General features: G+C 40.5%; 1 protein-coding gene across 2 annotated transcripts in view; it reads left to right on the forward strand.

Moving 5' to 3' along the window:
* The window catches only part of necab1 (N-terminal EF-hand calcium binding protein 1), a 116,057-nt gene that overhangs the window by 46,364 nt on the left and 48,188 nt on the right, over window positions 1-21,505 (forward strand). For both annotated transcript variants that reach the window (XM_073044560.1, XM_073044553.1), the window contains exons 4-5: window positions 2,126-2,151; window positions 3,469-3,566. In XM_073044560.1, coding sequence (XP_072900661.1) covers window positions 2,126-2,151; window positions 3,469-3,566 — 124 coding nt within the window. The remainder of the gene's footprint in view (window positions 1-2,125; window positions 2,152-3,468; window positions 3,567-21,505) is intronic.

Genomic DNA, 21,505 nt, shown 5'->3' on the forward strand with positions numbered 1-21,505 from the left:
TCCCTAATAAACTGTAGGTCATTGAGCCATGGCTCCAGATCCCTAACACCATCTCAGGGGCTGCATCTCAGTGCACCCGACGCAGATGTTGCTGTCTGGGAGACTGGAAGATTCCCAGGATTCCAAAATCCGACGCCCAGACCAAAAACCTAACCCTACCGATATGATCGCTATTCCTTAAAAACTAAATGCAAAGAAAACCCAAAAATGCATTCCACTTACCTTGCTGAAGCCCACTTTCGCCAAAGCCTGAATGAGCAAAATCCTGTCAGTTCTACTCTCGCCATTGGTCTACTCCCAACAACGGCAGCTCGGCTTATCCCTTCTGTACTTTTATTTAGTTTGTCTACCTCATTTGTGGCTGCTGGTAGGCCCAGCACAATACCCATGACTGTGTTGCCACCCACAGCTCCAATCTGTTAATTAAATTTCCTGACGATACTGCACTGATTGGCCTAATCTCAAATAATAACCAGGCAGCCAACAGACAGGAAGTCATCACTCTGACATGGTTGTGTCAAGAAAACAACCTCTCCCTCAATGTTGCAAAAACAAAGGAGCAGGTTGTGAACTACACTACAGGAGAAATGGAGACAGACTAACCCCTATTGACATCAATGGATCTGGGATTGACAGGGTGAACAGCTTTAAGTTCCTCAGCATACATATCACCGAGTGTCTCACATGGTCTTGTACGTACTGGTTGTGTGGTGAAAAAAGCACAACAGCACCTCTTTCACTTCAGACGATTGAAGAAGTTCGGTATGTGTCCCCAAATTTTAATGACTTTCTACAGGGGCACAATTGAGAGCATCCTGACTGGCTGCATCACTGCCTGATATGGGAACTGTACTTCCCTCAATTGCAGGACTCTGCAGAGAGTGTTGTGGACAGCCCAGCGCATCTGTAAATGTGAACTTCCCACTTTTCAGGACATTTACAAAGACAGGTGTGTAAAAAGGGCCTAAATAATTAATGTCACCCCAAGTCGCCCCAACCACAAACTGTTCCAGCTGCTACCATCTGGGAAACGGTACCACAGCATTAAAGCCAGGACCAACAGGCTCTGGGACAGCTTCTTCCACCAGGCCATCAGACTGATTAATTCATGCTGATACAATTGTATTTCTATGCTATTTTGACTGTCCTGTTGTACATACTATTTATTACACATTACTATAAATTGCACATTTAGATGGAGATGTAACGTAAAGATTTTACTCCTGATGTATGTGAAGGATGTATGAAATAAAGTCAATTCAATTTCAGGCTAATAGGGTTTATTAATGCTGGTGTGTTGAATATGCAGCATTTAGGCAAGCCAATAAATACACCTTTAACTCAATAACACATTACATGTAACAATGAACTATCAACAGCTTCAATAAGCAATTTCTTCATTTTTCAACTTTTTGAATCTGTATTCATGAGTTTCATTTTAATTACTTCAGTTCAAAAGTCAAGAGGGCATGTTGCAACTTTATAAAGCTCAGGTTAGGCCACATCTGGAATATTGGATACAGTTCTGCTTGCCCCACTATAGAAACGATGTTGAGGGTTTGGAGAGGGTGCAGAAGAGGTTTCCTGCTGGGTTTAGAAGGCATCTGCTGTCACGAGAGGCTGGATAAACTTGGGTTGCTTTCTTTGATGCGTTGGAGGCTGAGGGGAGACCTGATTGAGATTGAGAGGCATGGACAGGTGTTTCAGTTTACTCTTTAGCTGGTTCAGCAGAACAGTATGAGCCAAATGGCCTACTCCTCCACTGTACTGTTCAATGTTCCATGTACATTGCCCATTACGTTACATTTAATGATAATTATTCACTGTGCTCTTTGAAAGAAATATATAATTCTAATTATGTATAAATTTACATATCTCACATTTGTATAAGAAAAATAATGATAAAGATCTGACTGAAAATATTTCTATATTAAAGCGGTACTGGAGTCTAGTTTGTTACTACTTCAAAAATATTTTTTCAGAGAGCATTTCAGATGCACAAGGCCATAGTATAAATATTTGATCATCAAAAAAGTTCCTCTGTAAAAATAGCAACATAAAATGCAACAATTGTTGGATTTAAAATATTAAAATAATTTTTGTTTCTATTTTCTTCCTATTTAAGCAACCTCAACATTGAAAAAATATGTGGTAAGTGGGGATTTTTTTCAAATGTGCTGTATTCACTGGAGCAACAATTAAAACACAAAGATAAAATGGTGTTTCAAGGCAATGTGTGGTTTATATTTGCACAGTCTTGAAGATTTTAAATATTTTATTCACATCTTTGAGATATATGGAATTTTAATATACATTTCTCCTAACTAAAAGCCACAGAAAAATCCAAAATCAAACTATCCAACCTCTGGGGAGTTAATCTCACATAAGTTACACAGAACTGGGCAAAAGTGATTTATAAGTTGTGACAGAACTGAAAGTTTGAAATATTTACATACCTCTTCACTGAGCAATATTTTGTTGGTGTGTAATTGGAACAAAGACAGGAAAGGGTGTAGAGGTAAGCAGATGATTTTTCTCATCAGACACATCTCCACTGAGTGACCCAGGAGTAAGGACTAGAATGATTTTGTTTGTTACATACAAAAAGGCCTGAATTCGGCATAGAGAGTACAGATAGTTTCTTTCACCACCTCAACATGTTTCAAAACATTTTACACTTTTAAAGCACAATTGCAGTTGTAAAAGTTGAACATAACAGCAGTTTAAAAAATCACCCAAGTTTGAATGTGCTGTCATTTAAAAAATGGTACGAGAACCTGTAAATTCTAAGACAAATAAACAAACAATGGAAACATGATTTGTAGATACAAAAATTACACACTAATCAGGATTTTAAAACTTTGAGGTATCCAATATCCACCCCAATTTAGCATTAGCTCAGGAGAAAAATGCAGAATTTCCTTCAGGAGTTTGAATTGTGTCAAGGTTGAGTGGATTTTCTCAACTCTGAGGATGGTTTGTTTGGTTAAATAACTTGAAACAACTTAAACAAATTGCAAACTGTTTGCAATAACAGTTCTTCGTCAACTCCACTAATAGTATGTACTTCTAGTCCTCAATTGATTTTCTGTAGTAGAATGCAAAAGATGCAATCATATACTTTAACAGACAATATGGAATAGACTTTCCTTCAATTTGGAAAAATGAAAAGGTGACACTTATTGCAGCCGAATCCTAAGAATTGATTTGAAATTTGATTGTTCTCATTTTGCTTACACACTTGTATAAATAACTACAAAAATAACTGAACAAATTGCATTATGGGAACTTCAAATGTAGTTGACTTCATGAAATTATTGGGAAATATTTTTTACTTTTGATACAAGTGCTTTGATGCCTATAAAATTATTTAAATTGGAACATATAAGGGAAAGTGGATTTTTATAGGGGAGGGTTGGAAATATAAGTCTGCTAGCTCATTGTTGTGCGTGTATGTTTCTTTTTCAGAGTTCTTTTCTCAACATTTAGGAGAGTATGAAAACGTCTTGGCAGCTCTGGAGGATTTGAATATTTCTATATTAAAAGCAATGGACAAAACTAAGAAAGTAAGTGTTTAGCTTATTATTTAAAGCATTGGTAATATAGGTTAAGCAGGCTTTTAAATCCCATGGTCTAATATGTACAAGAAAAATTGGGCAGAATATTTGTTCTACTAGTGGAGCTACTGCCTCACAGCCCAAGTAATCTGGGTTCGACCCTAACCCTAAGTGCTGTCTGTGTGGGATTTGCATGTTCTCCTATGACAAGAGTTTTGTTTGAGGTCAGTATTTCTTCCCACATTCCAGTGGTATGTAAGTTTGTAGGTTAGCTACCCATATGGGTGGTGAGCGGTAGAATCTGTAGAACGCTGGTGGGAGAACAAAATAGTACAAGTGGTTGATGGCTGACACAGACTCAGTGTGTCAAGTGATCTTTTTCTTTCTGTATGACTCTGATTTTGAATAATAATTCTATCTAAAACAAAACCTCAGGACAAGTGGCCATCCTTATGATGAGTATTATTTTCAAAGAATTGCTGTTTGGATGACAAAGCACAGTTGATTTGCAACTGCTTATTACCCATATCAAAATATATTGAGCTTAAATTATATGCTAACATTAGTTTGCCTTATCATACAGTATTTTGTTATTGAATCATGGCACAATTATATTGCTAACTTTCCTCACTTTGGGAAATTATATAATCATCTTTGGACAGTGATTCGCAAACATATACCAATGGAGGAGTAATTTTCAGAGCGCCCACCTAGTATTAAAAATATTTACAGATACCACAAAACATTACTGGAATACTAACTGAGCTCTTTACACTGGCACTCCAGTTCCTCGCATCACAGCAACATTCTCGGATTGACAGCCAGCATACCCACCTGTTCAGAATGAACAGGAGAGCAGTGATTGCCTCTGTGCCACTACGATCTGGAGCAGAACAGTCCTAGTTAAACACAAACCAGACTTCAATAAGCAAGTTATAGATAAATGTCTAGCAACAGCAATAATGACAGGCCCTCCTACCACGTTGAAGATGATTTAAAAATAGACTAATTGGATGCTAATTAGCTCGATTGAATGTGTCTGGCTTTTGTGGACAGGATAGAGCCAGGTATTTTTCCAACATTGATTTATGACTGCCAGTGTAACAACTGTTCTGGAATATCTTAAAATGGTTCATTAAACAATGGTTATGATGGTGGTGTAGCTGAGATGGAGCAATCATTTTACAAAATATGCTTTACCTTTGTCTTTGACACTCTTGTATATGCCCCTGTTCTTGTTGATGTTCTTTGGGTTTCCTCCCTCTATCAACTGTTGAATTGTCCACCTCCATTCATGGCTAACAGGACCTCCAGGCTTTGATCTGATCTGTCAATTATGGGATCACTTGGCTCTTCTACATGCTGTGAAGCACATATATCATCATGCCCTGAAGCCTCACCAAGCTGGAGTCTCATTTTTAAGCACTGCTTCTGGAATATCCTTTATAATGTTCATTGAACCAAAGTTGATCTGCTGGCTTGGTGGTTAAAATAGAATGAGGCACCCGCAGTGCATTTCACTGTTCAAGGAAGTTGCTTCAGTTCATTCAGAAAACAACAGATGTTTCTTTACCATTTGTGGAGCCATGAAGTCATTAGCAGATGCAAGCACATTTCTTGAACTCTCAACTGAGCTCTGCAGACAATAGCACTGAGAAGCATATAAATAATCTAAACAACTTTTTAAATCTGTGTCAAAAATTTGTTGCTTTTTTGTTTCTAGTCAAAGCTGTTGTAAATAAGCTATTTATATCACGTACCCCAAATTAAATAAACCTTAGTGAATAATTATTGGAAGGTAATCCTGGCTCTCCTCTCTCCATTGAGCAAAGTTTAGAAGATTTTGTTACTGACATTATTGTACAGATTTATTTTGATCGGGAGTCTTGTTTCTAATTTAATTTTTTTTTGACTGCCGAAGAAACTGGTATTGTTTATCAATATATTTTTAAAACTTCCTACCTTGTGTAAGAAAATAATGTGACAAAAATGTTGTCATGCCCTCGTGTGTTGTTGAGGTTGCTCACAACCAGACAAGGATATATTCCATCACACTCTTGACTACAGATATAGGAAGTCCGCAGCCAAGACAGTCATCATTGAATATTTGCTGTAATAGCAGCTGCATTTACCTGACTGAGCTTGTGTCTTTGACTATAGATGCAGCAACCAAAGCCATGATACAGTTCAATCCCTTAGCATCTTGAATGTAGCAAAATGGCAACAGCCACCTTGGGGAAGAATTATCAAATAGAATTTGCGCCAACCAACAGAAAAAGGTTTTTAGGCAATTGATTATAAGATGCAGTCATATATAAAGTTTTAAATAGAGAGTGATAAGGAGACAAGTTTGAAGAAGTGAACTCCAGACGTTAAGGTCCAGGCAGTTGAAGGCAGAACTGTGCAAGCATAGAAATGACCTCTTTACCCAAGTGCATCTTTGCTAACCTTTTTTGCCCATCTGTGCTAAGCCATTATTGATGAACTAATTAAACCTGGAAACCAAACCCCAAACGTCACATTACATGGGTCCTCTCATAAAACAAATGAGCACAGCATCCATAAAGCACACTTGGTCATCAAATATCACAGCAAAAAGGCCACCAATTGCTTCAACACATGAGCTACTTTATCTGTTTAGTGAGCTAGGAGAAAAACTGGGACGTAAACCAACTCCGAAGGAAATCATTCTGCCCTATATTGAGAAACAAATAAAATCTCATTAATAAGATGGAATCGTCCTCAAACAAAAGTTCATCTTATTCCTGATCCAATGACACTTTGATTTTTTTCAATCTTATCACCTATTTCTTCTATTTATCCAGCATCTTACCCATTCACTTCCTTTACTCCACATATTGCCATTTCTCTTTTTCATGTCATTCCTTATATAGTTTTCTCTTTTCTGTATCTGATAAATAATTAAAAAGCGCAACATAAAGTTGATTTGAGAAACACTGAGCAACACAGAAAATGCTGGGGGATCTCAACAGGCGTCTATGGGGGGAAATAGTATAGTTGATATTTCAGGCCGAGACCCTTCAGCAGGATGGAGAAAAAAAAGCTGAGGGGTAGAGTTAAAAGGTGGCGGGGGTGCTGGGTTGAGAGAGAACCACCAGGTGATAGGTGAAACTTGGAGGCAGAGGGATGAAGTAAAGAGCTGAGAAGTTGATGGAAGGCCATGGAAGAAAGAAAAAGGGGGAAGGAGAACCAGAGGGAGGTGATGGGCAGGCAAGGAGGTAAGGTGAGAGATGGAAAAGGGGATAAGTAATGAAGAAGGTGGGGTGGGGGTAGGGGGCATTACTGGAAGTTTGAGAAATCAATGTTCATGCCATCAGGTTGTAGCCTACCCAAGTGGAATATAAGGTGTTGTTCCTCCAACTTGAGTGTGGCCTCATGGCTATAGTAGAGGAGGCCATGGATTGACATGTCAGAATAGGAATGAGAAATTAAATTAAAATGAGTGGCCACTGGGAGATCCTGCTGCTTCTGACGTATGGAGCGTAGGTACTCGGCAAAGCACTCTTCCAGTCTATGTTGGGTCTCACCGATGTATAGGAGGCCACACCGGGAATACTGATCACAGTAAATGACCCCAACAGACTGGCAGGTGAAGTGTTGCCTCACCTGCAAGGACTGTTTAGGGCTCTGGAGGTGGTGTAGGAGCAGGCTATTCATCCCTCCCCACTGATCTCCCTCCTGGCTCTTATCCTTGCAAGCGGAACAAATGCTTCACCTGCCCCTACATCTCCTCCCTCACCACCATCGGCAGATTTTCTCTTGTTTGAGAAACACTGATGTGTCCTTGCATGCTGACTGTGATGCCCTCTTATCTTGGGGATTCATCAATAGTGAAGACTCAATATCCTATTACTGCATTAATTTCAAAGAAGACCTATGCAGATATTATCCCTTATAGAGCTTGCATTTATCCCTGGATCTTAACGCTTATAGCAGATTGATTGGCTGGCACTGATGTGATAGGCAAAGCGCCATATAATATTCACTGTTATAGGGGAAAAAAACACTGTTGAACAATCTCTTGTTGACATAAGTGCACACAAGAATATTCCCAAATTTCTTTGCTAAACCTTGTAGTGCACAAGGTAACCTTGTAGTAAATTCAAAGTAAATTTACTATCAAGGTATGTGGTGTGAGTCAAAGTACATGCATGTTGCATACATACTCTGAGATTCATTTTCTTGTGCGCATGGTCAATAAATAAGAATTATAACCATAACCGAATCAATGAAAGACTACACCATCTTGGAGGTTCTACCAGTGTGTAGTAAAGAACAAACTGTGCAAAGACAGAAGAAAATTAATATACTGTATAAGCAATAAATCTTGAAAACATGAGACAGAGTCCTTGAAAGTGACTCCATAATGTTGGGCTTGAAATTCTGCCCTGTGTTCGTTTAGGAAGAGAGACAACCAACACCGGAATATTACAAAACTTAGGTTTATTGCAGAATTCGTAACTGGTACAGCGAATCGACGGAATCGCTGGAGAAGGCGCGTTCCGACCTCCCCTTACAATCTGCTCTTATTTATATCCCTTTTCCCCCCAGCACAACCCCCCGCTACATATTAGGTAATATCGGGCACTTGTGTCCATCTTATTGGCCCGCAGCCATATGCTCACGAGTTACCTGTTTCTTTTGTTTACTGAATCGCGTGACACTGTTAGTTTCGGTGTAGCGGGGTCCCCAGTTTCGCTCCCCCCACCCTCTCTCATTACGTGAGCCACTCCTGACCTGTAATGGCAGTCTCGAATTAACCCTAACAATACATTGCCGGAACATTTCAATGATGGGGTGAGTGAAGTTATCCCCTTTGGTTCAAGAGCCTGATGGTTGAGGGATAATGACTGTTCCTGAACCTGCTGGTGTGGGTCCCAAAGCTCCTGTCCCACCTCCTTGACTGCAGCAGAGAGAAGAGAGCATGACCTGGGTAGTGGGGATCCCTGATGATGGATGCTGCTTTCCTATGGCTGGGTTTCATGTAGATGTGCTCAATGCTTGGGAATGCTTTACCTGTGATGTACGGGGCCGAATCCACGACTTTTTATAGGATTTTCCATTGGTGTTTCCATTCCAGGCTGTGATGCAACCAGTCAATATACACTCCATCACACATCTATAGAAGACTGTCAAAGCTTTAGATATCCTGCCGAATTTTCCCAAACTCCTAAGTGGAGTTGCTGGTGTATTTCAATTGTAATTGTACATGCGTACTGGGCCCAGGACAGATCCTCTGAAATAATAACACCAAGAAGTTTAAAGTTGCTGACCTTCACCTCAGATCCTCAGATGAGGACTGGCTCATGGACCTCTGGTTTCCTTCTAAAGTCAATAATCATCTCCTTGGTCTTGCTTACAATGGCGACTCTACCAACTTAGAGGAGTACACAGCATCAGTGACCAGCTACAGCAGAAAGTGCATTGATGATGTAACCCTGTCCAAGACCATCACTATACGTGCCAACCAGAAGCCGTGGATGACCGCAGAGGTGCGTGCGCTGCTGAGGTCCCGGGACTCCACCTTCAGAGTAGGCGACAAGGCAGCTCTAACAAAAGCGAGGGCCAAACTGTTCCGAGCCATCAGAGGGGCAAAGTGTGCACACGCCCAGCTAATCCACAGTTATTTCCAGGACAGTGGCGACACGAGGCGCATGTGGAAAGGCATCCAGGACATCACCAATTACAGGACAACATCACCTGACTGTACAGGTGATGCCTCCCTCCCAAATGTGCTGAATAACTTCTATGCCCGGTTTGAGGCGGAAAATTACATGGCGGTGAGGAAGTCTACCCCTCCTACAAAGGTGCTGTGTCTCTCCATGGCCGACGTGAGAAGAACCCTGTGCAGGGTCAACCCACGGAAGGCTGCTGGACCAGACAACATCCCTGGTAGAGTGCTCAGAGGATGTGCAGACCAGCTAGCAGATGTTCTCACTGACATCTTCAACATCTCCTTGAGCAGCGCCACCGTTCCAACGTCCGTCAAGGCCGCCATTATCGTCCCCGTGCTGAAAAAGTCTTCAGTGTCCTGCCTAAATGACTACCGTCCCATTGCACTTACATCCATCATCATGAAGTGTTTCGAGAGGCTCGTCATGAGGCATATCAAGACCCTGCTGCCCCCCTCACTGGACCCCCTGCAGTTTGTGTACCATCCCAACCGCTCAACAGATGGCGCCATTGCCACCACCCTCCACCTGGCCCTAACCCACCTGGACAAAAAAGACACATACGTTCGGATGCTGTTCATAGACTTCAGTTCAGCATTCAACACAATCATCCCTCAGAAACTGATTGGAAAGCTGAGCCTACTGGGCCTGAACACCTCCCTCTGCAACTGGATCCTAGACTTCCTGACTGGGAGACCTCAGTCAGTCTGGATCGGGAGCAGCATCTCCAACACCATCACACTGAGCACGAGGGCTCCCCAGGGCTGTGTGCTCAGTCCACTGCTGTTCACTCTGCTGACCCACGACTGTGCTGCAACACACAGCTCGAACCATATCATCAAGTTTGCCGATGACACGACCGTGGTGGGTCTCATCAGCAAGAACGACGAGTGAGCTTACAGAGAGGAGGTGCAGCGGCTAACGGACTGGTGCAGAGCCAACAACCTGTCTCTGAATGTGAACAAAACAAAAGAGATGGTTGTTGACTTCAGGAGGGCATGGAGCGACCACTCCCTGCTGAATATCGACGGCTCCTTGGTAGAGATCGTAAAGAGCACCAAATTTCTTGGTGTTCACCTGACGGAGAATCTCACCTGGTCCCTCAACACCAGCTCCATAGCAAAGAAAGCCCAGCAGCGTCTCTACTTTTTGCGAAGGCTGAAGAAATTCCATCTCCCACCCCCCATCGCCATCACATTCTACAGAGGTAGTATTGAGAGCATCCTGAGCAGCTGCATCACTGCCTGGTTCGGAAATTGAACCATCTCGGATCGCAAGACCCTGCAGCGGATAGTGAGGCCAGCTGAGAAGATCATCGGGGTCTCTCTTCCTGCCATAACGGACATTTACACTACACGCTGCATCTGCAAAGGAAACAGCATAATTGGCTTTTCACTCAACCCTAGAACATCTGAACAGCAAAGATGCATACATCAGGATACTCTTTATCGACTTCAGCTCAGCATTCAATAAGGACCCCATGCACCCCTCATACAATCTCTTCTCCCTCCTGCTGTCTGGGAAAAGGCTCCGAAGCATTCAGCCTCTCACGACCAGACTATGTAACAATTTCTTCCCCCAAGCTATCAGACTCCTCAATACCTGAAGCCTGGACTGACACCTTGCCCTGTCAGTCCTGTTTATTATTTATTGTAATGCCTACACTGTTTTTGTGTACTTTATGCAGTCCAGTGTAGGTCTGTAGTCTAGTGTAGCTTTCTCTGTGTCTTTTTTTTATTACGTAGTTCAGTCTAGTTTTTGGTACTGTGTCATGTAACACCATGGTCCTGAAAAACATTGTCTCATTTTTACTATGCACTGTACCAGCAGTTATGGTCGAAATGACTATAAAAGTTGACTTGACTTGACCTGACTTGACTTACAAAGAGTAAAGGGTCATTGTTTTGGCACCACTCAGCCAGATTTTCAATCTCCCTCCCATATGCTAATTTAGTCATCACCTTTGATTTGGCCAGTGACAGTGATGTCATTAGCAAATTTCAGTATGGCTTTGGAGCAATGCTTAGCCACACAGTCATAAGTATAAAGCGAGTAGAGCAGGGGGCTAAGCACACAGCTTTATGGTGCACCTGTGCTGATGGAGATTGAGGAGAAGATCTTGTTGCCAATCTAAAGTGGCCAAAGTCTTGGAGCTTATTGATCAGTTTTGAAGACATGATGTTATTGAATGCTGAGCTGAAATCGATAAAGAGTATCCTGATGTATGCATCTTTGCTGTTCAGATGTTCTAGGGTTGAGTGAAAAGCCAATGAAACGGCAGCTTCTATGGATCTGTTGCTCCGATTGATCCACTCCAATTTGCCTGTCTTTTCTCAGGCAGGAACTGATCTGTTTCATCACCAATCTCTCAAAACACTTCATCACTGTGGATATAAGTGCTACTGGATGATAGTCATTGAGGCAGGTCACTAGGTTCTTCTTGGGCACCAGTATAATTGAAGCCTGCTTGAACCAGTTGAGTGCCGATGCAAAAGGTTAAAGATCTCTGAACACTCCAGCCAGTTAATCAGTACAGGTCTTTAGTACTTGGCTTGATACCCCGTCTTGGCTGAATACTTTTCATGGGTTTTCATTCTTCATAGGAGTGATATATAAATGTTTACATTGGGGTACAAGATATAATTAGGGCATGTAACCAAACAATACCCAGGCTTCTAATGAACAATCTTTTTTTAAAAAAATAGTAGAAGGATGAGTTTTAGGGAGAGAATTACAGACCTTAGAATTTTGACAGTAAGGCCATAGTTACCAATGCTGAATGATTGAATTTGGAGTTAATAAACAAATCATTGCTTGGGGAGTGGGGGGGGGGGTGTAACTGAGAACATCTTTGATCTTCACAATAATTAGCTGGAAAAGCTTTCTGGTCATCCCATGTGAAATGTCAAATTGCTGTCTAAAAGCCTAGAGGTAATGTCAGGGGTGTGCTGATAAAATTAACTGAGTATTATAAGGTTACATGAGGAAACTGGCACTGCTTTTACAGTAGGTGTTAGCAAAAGGCAATGTGCAGGTGGGAAATAGGAGGAAGCCATGAATATGTGTTTGCATTGCTTCTTTTGAATTTGCTTAAAAGTTGTGTACAATATGACCTAATGGGTTGAATTTCCTCATTTGTATTAGAAATTCATTGACATTTTAAGAAATAATAATTATTTTTACATTTGGTAAGGGGTAAAGTAACTGATCACACATCTAGTGAAATAAAGATCTGCCTTAAAAAAATACTGAGAGCTCTAAATTCAACAAAAACCAGAATGAAATGGACTTAATAGTAGGCCATTTAGCAAGGCAGAGAACTGCACCCCATGTACATAGGCATCTGTCTTGACCAGCACCAAATTTTCGGGTTTGTTTGGTAAACTGTAAGAAATTAACACATTTGCAATGTGCAAATGAAGCTCATTATTGACTCATCTGTGTAAGTAATGACAATATTCTAAAATTTAGCTGCGTGTATTCCTGTGTGTTAGTTAAAAACATGCTGATAGACCTTGATGAATAATTTTATCTTAAATGACTGTATAAAGGTTAGTTGGTACCTTGTAAATATCTCTACACAAAATTTAACACAATGATTCAGTGCACTGACAAGCCTACGTTTGTGCTGCAGTGATAATTGACAAATACTGGCTTTCCCCTTTAAACATTACATTATTTTGATTACGATTTTAGTCACATTCACAGAGAAGGTCAGTGTCATCAACCAACTTTACACTTCTTGTTAGTTTTTTGTAATAGAAGACATACACTGGTCAGATGACTCGTGCTGTAAAAAGCCCAGCTCCTAGCTGAAACTGAATTTTCTTAGAATAGCCACTGCAGCTTAAAATACTGCATTACCTTATCTATAAAATTATATGGTACTAGAACATGGCAATTTAGTTTATTGCTGATTCTAATTGCATAGTTCAAATTCAAATTTAAATTTAATTGTCATTCAACCATATGTGAATACTCATGAATACAGCCAAATGAAACAGCATTGTTCCAGGATCAATGTGCGATGCACAATGCCCAACAGTGCAAGGCACATGTAGGACATGAAAAATAGCAGTAAAATACAGTCACACAAAAAATATGCAATCGAAATCCATGAGTGTTGCAGCAGTCTGCAGTCAAACACAATACAACTTGCCTGCTGCCGGGCGATCACGGAGCGAGTGTGGGTGGCACCGACTCCAGCATGGACACCACGCCATACCACCTTCCGCACTCCAGTGGAGCGCCCGATTCCGATGCCTTCCCCGGGTGGCTGCAAGAAGCCCTAGTCCTTGCTACAACCGAGGCCACACAGCTCCCCCACTGTCTGTCACCTAAAGTTCACCAGTAAACCAATGAATTTGACTTGCAGCATTCCACACCACTAGTGTCCAAATGGGTCTTGTGATCACAAGAAAAGCAACTAAGACCATCACTCGCTGTCAGACTGCACACCTTCTTCATGTACTGACGCCTTTCAGTCGTGGGCAGCATTGTGGTCCACTTCAAAGTTCAAAGAAAGATTTATTATCAAAGTAAATATATGTCATTATATACAACACTGAGATTTATCTTCTTGTGGGCACACTCAATAAATCTATGGAATAATAACTAAAACAGAATCAATGAAAGACCATTCAATTATGGCATTCATCCAGACTGCAGAAGACAGCAAACTGTGCAAATACAAATATAAATAAATATCGAGAACATGTGATGAAGAGTCCTTGAAAGTGAGTCTATTGTTTGGGCAAACATCTCCATGATGGGGCAAGTGAAGTTATCCCCTTTTATTCTAGAGGCTGATGGATGAGGCCAAGACAGGTCCTCTGAAATCGTAATACCGAGGGAATTAAAGTTGCTAACCCTTTCCACCTTTGATCCTCAGAGATGAGGACTGGCTGATGGACCTCTGGCTTCCTTCTCCTGATGTCTATAATCAGTCCAGCTCCTTTAGTTTATCTGCCAATGGGCAACTTCCTGATGAGGTAGAGCTGCCATGCTTTAAGTTCCTAATAACCAGCAGCATCTTGTGATCATAAAAAGTATGTGTAAAAATGACAATAACACCTTTGGTTGACCCTATAGAAGTCACTGCATCTGAGCGCACTGCCATCTTTCCTTAAGGTAAGTTGGTGGAGTATGAGGATGTAATAGACATCCAAGGGAGCATTTGTCATAATTGTGCTGCCTGTGTAATACATCAGACATAGTACTTTTTAAAGATCATGAGCATCAAGTTTTCACGGCTGCCAACTTAAAATTAAAGATTGGTTTTACCATATTAAGATTAACCAGCACCAATAAACAAGCTTTTGGGTTTCCATGCTGGGGTTGAGAATGCTCTGCAATTGAACTAAAACTAGTCCGAATAGTGCTCTGGACATACAATTTATTTTGCAAAAACTGCCGTTTGTTCCAAGTATAACCACTCCAGAACAGCACAGAGTATCAAATTGCCAGCTGTAACTTTCAAATGCTGGTTGTCTGCTTAAAATAGCTTTGAATATGATGATCAAAGGTCAAACCTGCTTTGAAAACCCAAAGGCAAATCAACAGAGAGAGCTGCACATTAATGTGAATTCATTAATGCAACAAATTATTTGGAATTGTACAAATGAGGCCAGACATCACTTGGGTAAAGAACTATTGGTAAATTTATTCAGTGCTTTTGCTAGACTGTATTGACATCATGTGTGTATTTTTGAGCACTTCATTTCAGCAAGGAGATTAAAGTTGTATTGAGTGCACAGTGTCGATTAAGCAAGATAATATTAAGAAACTAATTATAGACAAGATGTCGGAGATTGTCTACTGTACTTCCATCAGAATGGAGAAGACTAAGTGATGCTTTAACAAAATTATTAAGATCATTTAAGAGACTGAACAAGGAATTCTATTTCCTTTGGCTGACAAGTTATAATTTTAAATTGTCACTAAATTAGGTGGCATGATGGTGAAGCAGGTCATGCTGCTGTCTCATAGCTCCAGACACTCCAGTTTGCTTTTGCACCTGAACACTGTTTGTATGGACTTTGTATGTTTTCCTGCATTATTGCATGAGATTCCCCTAGGATTCACCAAGTTCCACCCTACTACGGTAAATTACCTTTATTGTAGGTAATTAGGAAAATTTGGATTTTTTTGTGTTGCACTGCTGGTAGATGGCCAGCTGAAAAAGTGACATGCTGTTTTCCTATTTACTTTGTTTATGGTAACTTTAGGCACCTCGTTTCTGAAAGAAGATTAAAATCTGGGTGTGCACAACTTGCATTAAGCAGGGCAATATCATGAACTGTGGAGAAAATGCATTTTTAAGGAGATTCACAACCTAAAATGAAGGAGAGAGTTCAGTGATAAACACTAAGCAATTTATTCTCATGGCACTGTTTTCTCAATGCTATTCTAGATCAGTTAAGTATATAGTCAAATGCAAGTGTACCTATTTCCAAGTTGAATTGTGCCATTCCAGAAATTTGACCAGGCCCTTCCAGTTGTCTACCATCCTTGCATGATGACAGGGGCACCTAGAATGAATTTGTTGTGCAACAGTATTTTGCTCAAGAAGAAAGATCATGCTTAACCAAGAAGCAACCATGGTTAGTCACTTCGGGAACAATCCTGGTTTGTTTGCGCTGCCACCTTTGCAAATACGTGATTTAAAGCAGACATATTGGAACAGACAAGAGCCCAGTGTAGCTCAAACAAAGGCAGAACTGTTTAGTATTTGAAATGTACTTTATTCCTGGACTTTCAAATTTGCTCCTTCTGCTTTTCTCCCTTATTAATCAGCATAATGGTGACCTCCCATTCCGCTCTTTCTCATCAATATTTTGATGGAAATATTGAATAATGTTAACAGTATTGAATGTCAAGGAGAGGTCTTTAGACTCCCCATTGATGGAGGTGGTTATTGCCTTTCACTCTAGTTCAAGGGAAAAGCATGGCTTATTGGCCCAAATCTGGGCATTGCCCTGATTAACACACATAAAATGCTGGAGGAACTCAGCAGGTCAGGCAGCATCTATGGAAATGAATAAGCAATTGATGTTTTGGATCCTGGCCCTTCATCAGGAGGGGAGAAGCACTTTGTTCATTTATTCATTTCCATAGATATTCCCTGACCTGCTGAGTTCCTCCAGCATTGTGTGTGTGTTTTGCTCTGGATTTCCAGCATCTGTAGTATCTTTTGTGTAGATGTTATCTTACCTTTTTACTAGTGGCTTGCTACGTCCTTTCATAAATGTGGATTTAATCGCATGTGGACCAGACCAGTAGGTTTTCTTTCCTAAATGAATCAAATGGATTTTGAATTCCAACATCAATGCTACTTTTTCGTGATTTATTCCAGATTTATTTAAATAATTGAATTTAAATTCATAAATAGCTATGTTGGGACTTCAATTCTGTCAAGGAATTCATCTCCAGGTTCAATTAATTGAATTTCAAAGGCAAAATGCAACATACTTGTGCCACCACACAGTACACTTAATAGTCCTCACAGGGGATGAATGGCTATTGTGCATTTATGCTCGAGATTACTAGCTCAGGAATTATAAACATTTTAATATACTTCATTAGTTAAATGATTTCCTTTGTTTTATCTATGATGAGGTGAAAAGTAATGCAGGACTTTACTTGCTTTGTATCTTTGTTATGCACGAACTGTTAGACTAAACTCTATCGTGTCAATCTTTATTAAAGATACAGATGTGTTAATTTGGTAACAAATTTCATAAAACATACCATTAACTATACTTCAACTTTACATCAATTAGAAAATTTTACTTATAGGTTAGGCTTCAACAATGTGCCTTCATTATAACTCAAGATGATTGTAGTGAAAAGCAGTTTTATTTAGAAAGTATATACACTTTATGTACAAACCGGTCTAATGTTTGATTTTCTGGGTTAGGTAATCACTGGCTTTACAATATGTCATCTGATTTACTTCCATTCCACAATGATATTTTCACCGTCGATCATGAATGTAATTTGCAACTGTTGCTATAACGCTTCATTGCAGTGAACATTTTACAAACGTTTGTACTTTTGATGGAAATTCTGAGGCCATGGCAGATCACTATCCGTAGCTTTGAATCCACATGCAAAGCAGAATCTGAATTAACAGGTACAACCTACAATTATAGTTGTATGCAAGAAGGTCTAAAAGGAGTACCCCCAAAAAATATTTTGTTCATGGGATGCTGTCTGTGAATTTTCGTCTAGTTGGATGGAGTAGCTCTGGTGAAATGGAGAGATTGAAAACTGGGGAATGAATGGGAGTGAGGGGGATAGAAAAGCTTCTGTGAATCGTACAGATAATAATACTCATTAAAACATAGCAGCAGATTTTTGACTACTTTCAGTCATGGAGATAAGTTATTAATTATTATATCAGTGTAAATTTTGTCATCCTGCTCTATTAAGGGCCAGTGAAAATGGAAGTTGTGGCACAAGTACAGGATTTATTTCCATCATGTGTCTCTGAGATGTCCTTCTTCCTGAACCATGGATTTCTCCCCCACTCCCCACCACCAGCATTAACAAAGTCATTGACTGTATTTCATTAATTGTCTGCACCTCTGCTCTCATTCCTTCTTGACAGAGAAATGATAATCCCTGTTCTTCACCTTCCATCCCAACATCCTCCATACTCAGCAAACATTTGCTGCAATTTCCATCTTAGATAAGATTCCACCCAAGATGTATCTTTCCCTTCCCTGGAATTTCAGCATTTTGAAATGATCTGATCCATGGTTGTCATAGATTTTATTCAAACAGTTGTAGATGAGTGTGTCCCCACAATATCAGTCTTCCCCAACCAGAAGATTTGCAGTCTGCTGGGGGCCAAATCGGAGGCATTCATATGTGGTTACCAAAAAATTTACAAGAGGTCCAGGTACGATCTCTGGAAAGTCATCTCATGGGTGAAGTGGCAATTCTGGTCTAAACTTGAATCAACAAAGGTTGCTCGACGGTTGTGGTAGGGGTTGCATACTCACATCATTGTCATTATGAGCCGTGTGGTATGATGTAGGTGATCAGGGTCTTATGACCATGATTGTCCTTAGAAAGTTTTTCTACAGAAGTAGTTTGCCATTGCCTACTTCTAGACAGTGTATTTCCAAGACAGGTGATGCCTGCCATTATCAGTACTCTTCAGAAATGGTCTTTCTGGTGTCAGTAGTCACATAATTAGGACTTGTAATATGCACCACCTGCTCCCATGGCTTCATGTGACCCAGTTCAGGGGTACTAAGCAGGTGCTACACCTTGCTCAAGGGCGACCTGTGGGCAGCAGAGGGAAGGAACACTTTGCACCTCGTTTGGTTTGTATTTCTACCCTACCACTGCCTTGAATACAAACCTCATAGAAACTTAAATCAAGAGACATAGGCGACAAAAGAGCTTTGCTTTCTGGTGAGCTCAATGCCTCCTATGCTCGCTTTGACCACCAGATCATGAATGAACCATCATCAACTCCTCCAGTCCCTGATAACCCTGTGATTTCAGTCTGAGTCCGATGTGTGAGCAGCTTTCAGGAGGGTGAACCCATGAAAAGCATCCAGTCTAAACAGAGTACCTGGCCAAGTACTAAAAACCTCTGCTGATCAGGTGCTGAGATCTTATAACCCTCTCTTTGTCAGTGTGTGGTACCCACCTACTTCAAGTAGGCTTCAATTATACCGGTGCTCAAGAAGAATGTAGTGATCTGCCTCAATGACAGTCATCTGTAACCCATGTATCCACAGTGATGAAGTGTTTTGGAAAGCTAGTAATGAAATGTATCAACTCCTGCCTGAGAAGCGATTTCAATCTGCTCCAATTTGTTTACCAAGGTAAAAGTCCACAGCAGATGTCATCTCATTGGATCTTTACTCAACCCTGGAACATCTGGACAGCAAAGATGCATAAATCAAGATGCTCTTTATCGACTACAGCTTGACATTCAAAACTATCATCGCCTCAAAACTAATCAATAAGCTTCAAGACCTTGGCCTTAATGCCTCCTCGTGCAATTGGATCCCAGATTTTCTCACCTGCAGATCCCAGTCAGTTTGGCTTTGCAACATCTCCTCCATGATCTCCATCAGCACAGGTGCACCACAAGGCTGTGTGCTTAGCTCCTGATCTACTTGCTTTACACTTTTAACTGTCTAACTCAGCACAGCTGCAATGCCATATTCAAATTTGCTGATGACACTACTATCATGGGCCATATCAAAGGTGGTGATGAATCAGCATATAGGAGGGAGATTGGAAAATCTGGCTGAGTGGTGCCACAACAACCTCTTTCACAGTGTTAGCAAGACCAAGGAGCTGATTATTGACTTCAGGAGGAGGAAATCAGAGGTCCATGACCCAGTCCTCATTGGAGGTGAAGAGGGTCAGCCACTTTAAATACTTTGGTATTATTATTTTGGAGGACCTGTCCTGGGCCCAGCACATAAGTGCAATTACAAAGAAAGCATTCCAGTGCCTCTACTTCATTAGGAGTTGACGGAGATTTGCCATGACATTTAAAACTTTGACAAACTTCTGTAGATGCGTAGTGGAGAGTATATTGACTGGCTGCATTGCAGCCTGGTATGGAAACATCAATGCCCTTGAATGTAGAATCCTACAAAAAGTAGTGGTAATTCACTACTAATTACAGGTAAAGCCCTCCCCACCACGATGCACATCTACAGGATGTTGTCACAGGAAAGCAGCACTCATCATCAGGGATCTTCACGATCTAGGCCATGCTCGCTTCTCACTGCTGCCATCAGGAAGAAGGTACGGGACCCTCAGGAGTCATACCACGAGGTTCAGAAACAGTTATTTTCCTTCAACCATCAAGCTGTTAAACCGAGGGTGATAGTTTACTCACTTTCACTTGCCCTGTAGCGGTTATTTGAAAACAAATAAAGCTGCTGAGTGATTGAGTATGGGAGTTAATACTGTATAACGTGACATCTCCAGATGACTGAACTCCAAGTTGAAAAAAGTACATTCGATCCTTTATTATGAAACCAACAGCGACTAATGATATTATAGCAATTTCAAAAATCTAAGCGAAGTAAATTAGCGACATAATAAGATAAAAGTAATCAGCATTCAAATTAGCAAAATAAGCAGTGAACAAGAACTATCATTCCCAGTTTGCCCCTAACTATCTAATAAACTGAACCAAGACTAAGTGTGAATACACAGCTATGCTCATTTGTTTCTACCATGGCCCAACCAACATGAGAAATTACAGTAACCCAAAATAAACACACAACACAAAATACAGTACAGACAGAAAATACGTAGATACATGGCTCCTACATCCTAGCCCCTAATTATTACACTATAATAATTACAACCACATACTGATAAAAATAGGAGATATACAATCTTCAAGGATAAACATTTTAACATTTATGGAAATGTATTCTTTCTTCTTTCTTCTTCAAGTCATCTAGGCCAGTGGTTACCAGCACTTAGCCCAGTACAGAGTGATCTTTCCAACTACTCCCTGTCAAGTCAGTCATGTAACTCCTCAAAACTCTGCCTCCTGTGGAAGATAAATCTTTGTTGTAGGCCTGTCCAGACTAGTGGTTTTGGTCTTGATGTGCACCTGCTGCACAAATCCTCTTCTGGCTGGAAAGACTTGAATGACTTTTCCCATGATCCATGCGTTTCAAGCCACTGAGTCATCAACTATAAGCATTAACGTCTTTTGGGAGGAAATTACATTTTACACCTGACCATTTCTGATGCTCTTGTAACTGTGGTAGGTACTCTTTGACCCACCATTTCCAAAACAAGTTTGACATGTATTGGACCTGCTTTCAGCTACGCCAAACATATATGTCTTCCTTTTGAAACTCTTCTGGTGGTGAAGATGGTGAGGTCTTCAGAAGCAACAGATTGTTGTGGTGTTCGTGCTTCCAAATTATTGCGATCAGAAATGCTTTAGTAATTAAATGATCATTGATAATAGTCTCTACTTCACAAAGGAGTATGTGGAAACCTCCTTCATCAAAACTTTGTACCTTCATGGTGGAATTGAGGACCTTTGTACAGATCTAATCAATTTCTCCTGTGCTTTTCCATAATGTGAACCAGCTGGAGGATTAAAAATCAACTTAATTTCTTTTTGAAGAAGAACATCACTGATCTGTGAATGATTCTAATTTTTAATGGCTTGTCTCAACTAATGCTCAGCTATAATAAAGTTTGTTGCATTATCAGAGCACAGTTCACAAATCTATCCTCATC

Source organism: Hemitrygon akajei, chromosome 1, assembly GCF_048418815.1.
Source record: "Hemitrygon akajei chromosome 1, sHemAka1.3, whole genome shotgun sequence".
Classification (NCBI taxonomy): Eukaryota; Metazoa; Chordata; class Chondrichthyes; order Myliobatiformes; family Dasyatidae; genus Hemitrygon; species Hemitrygon akajei.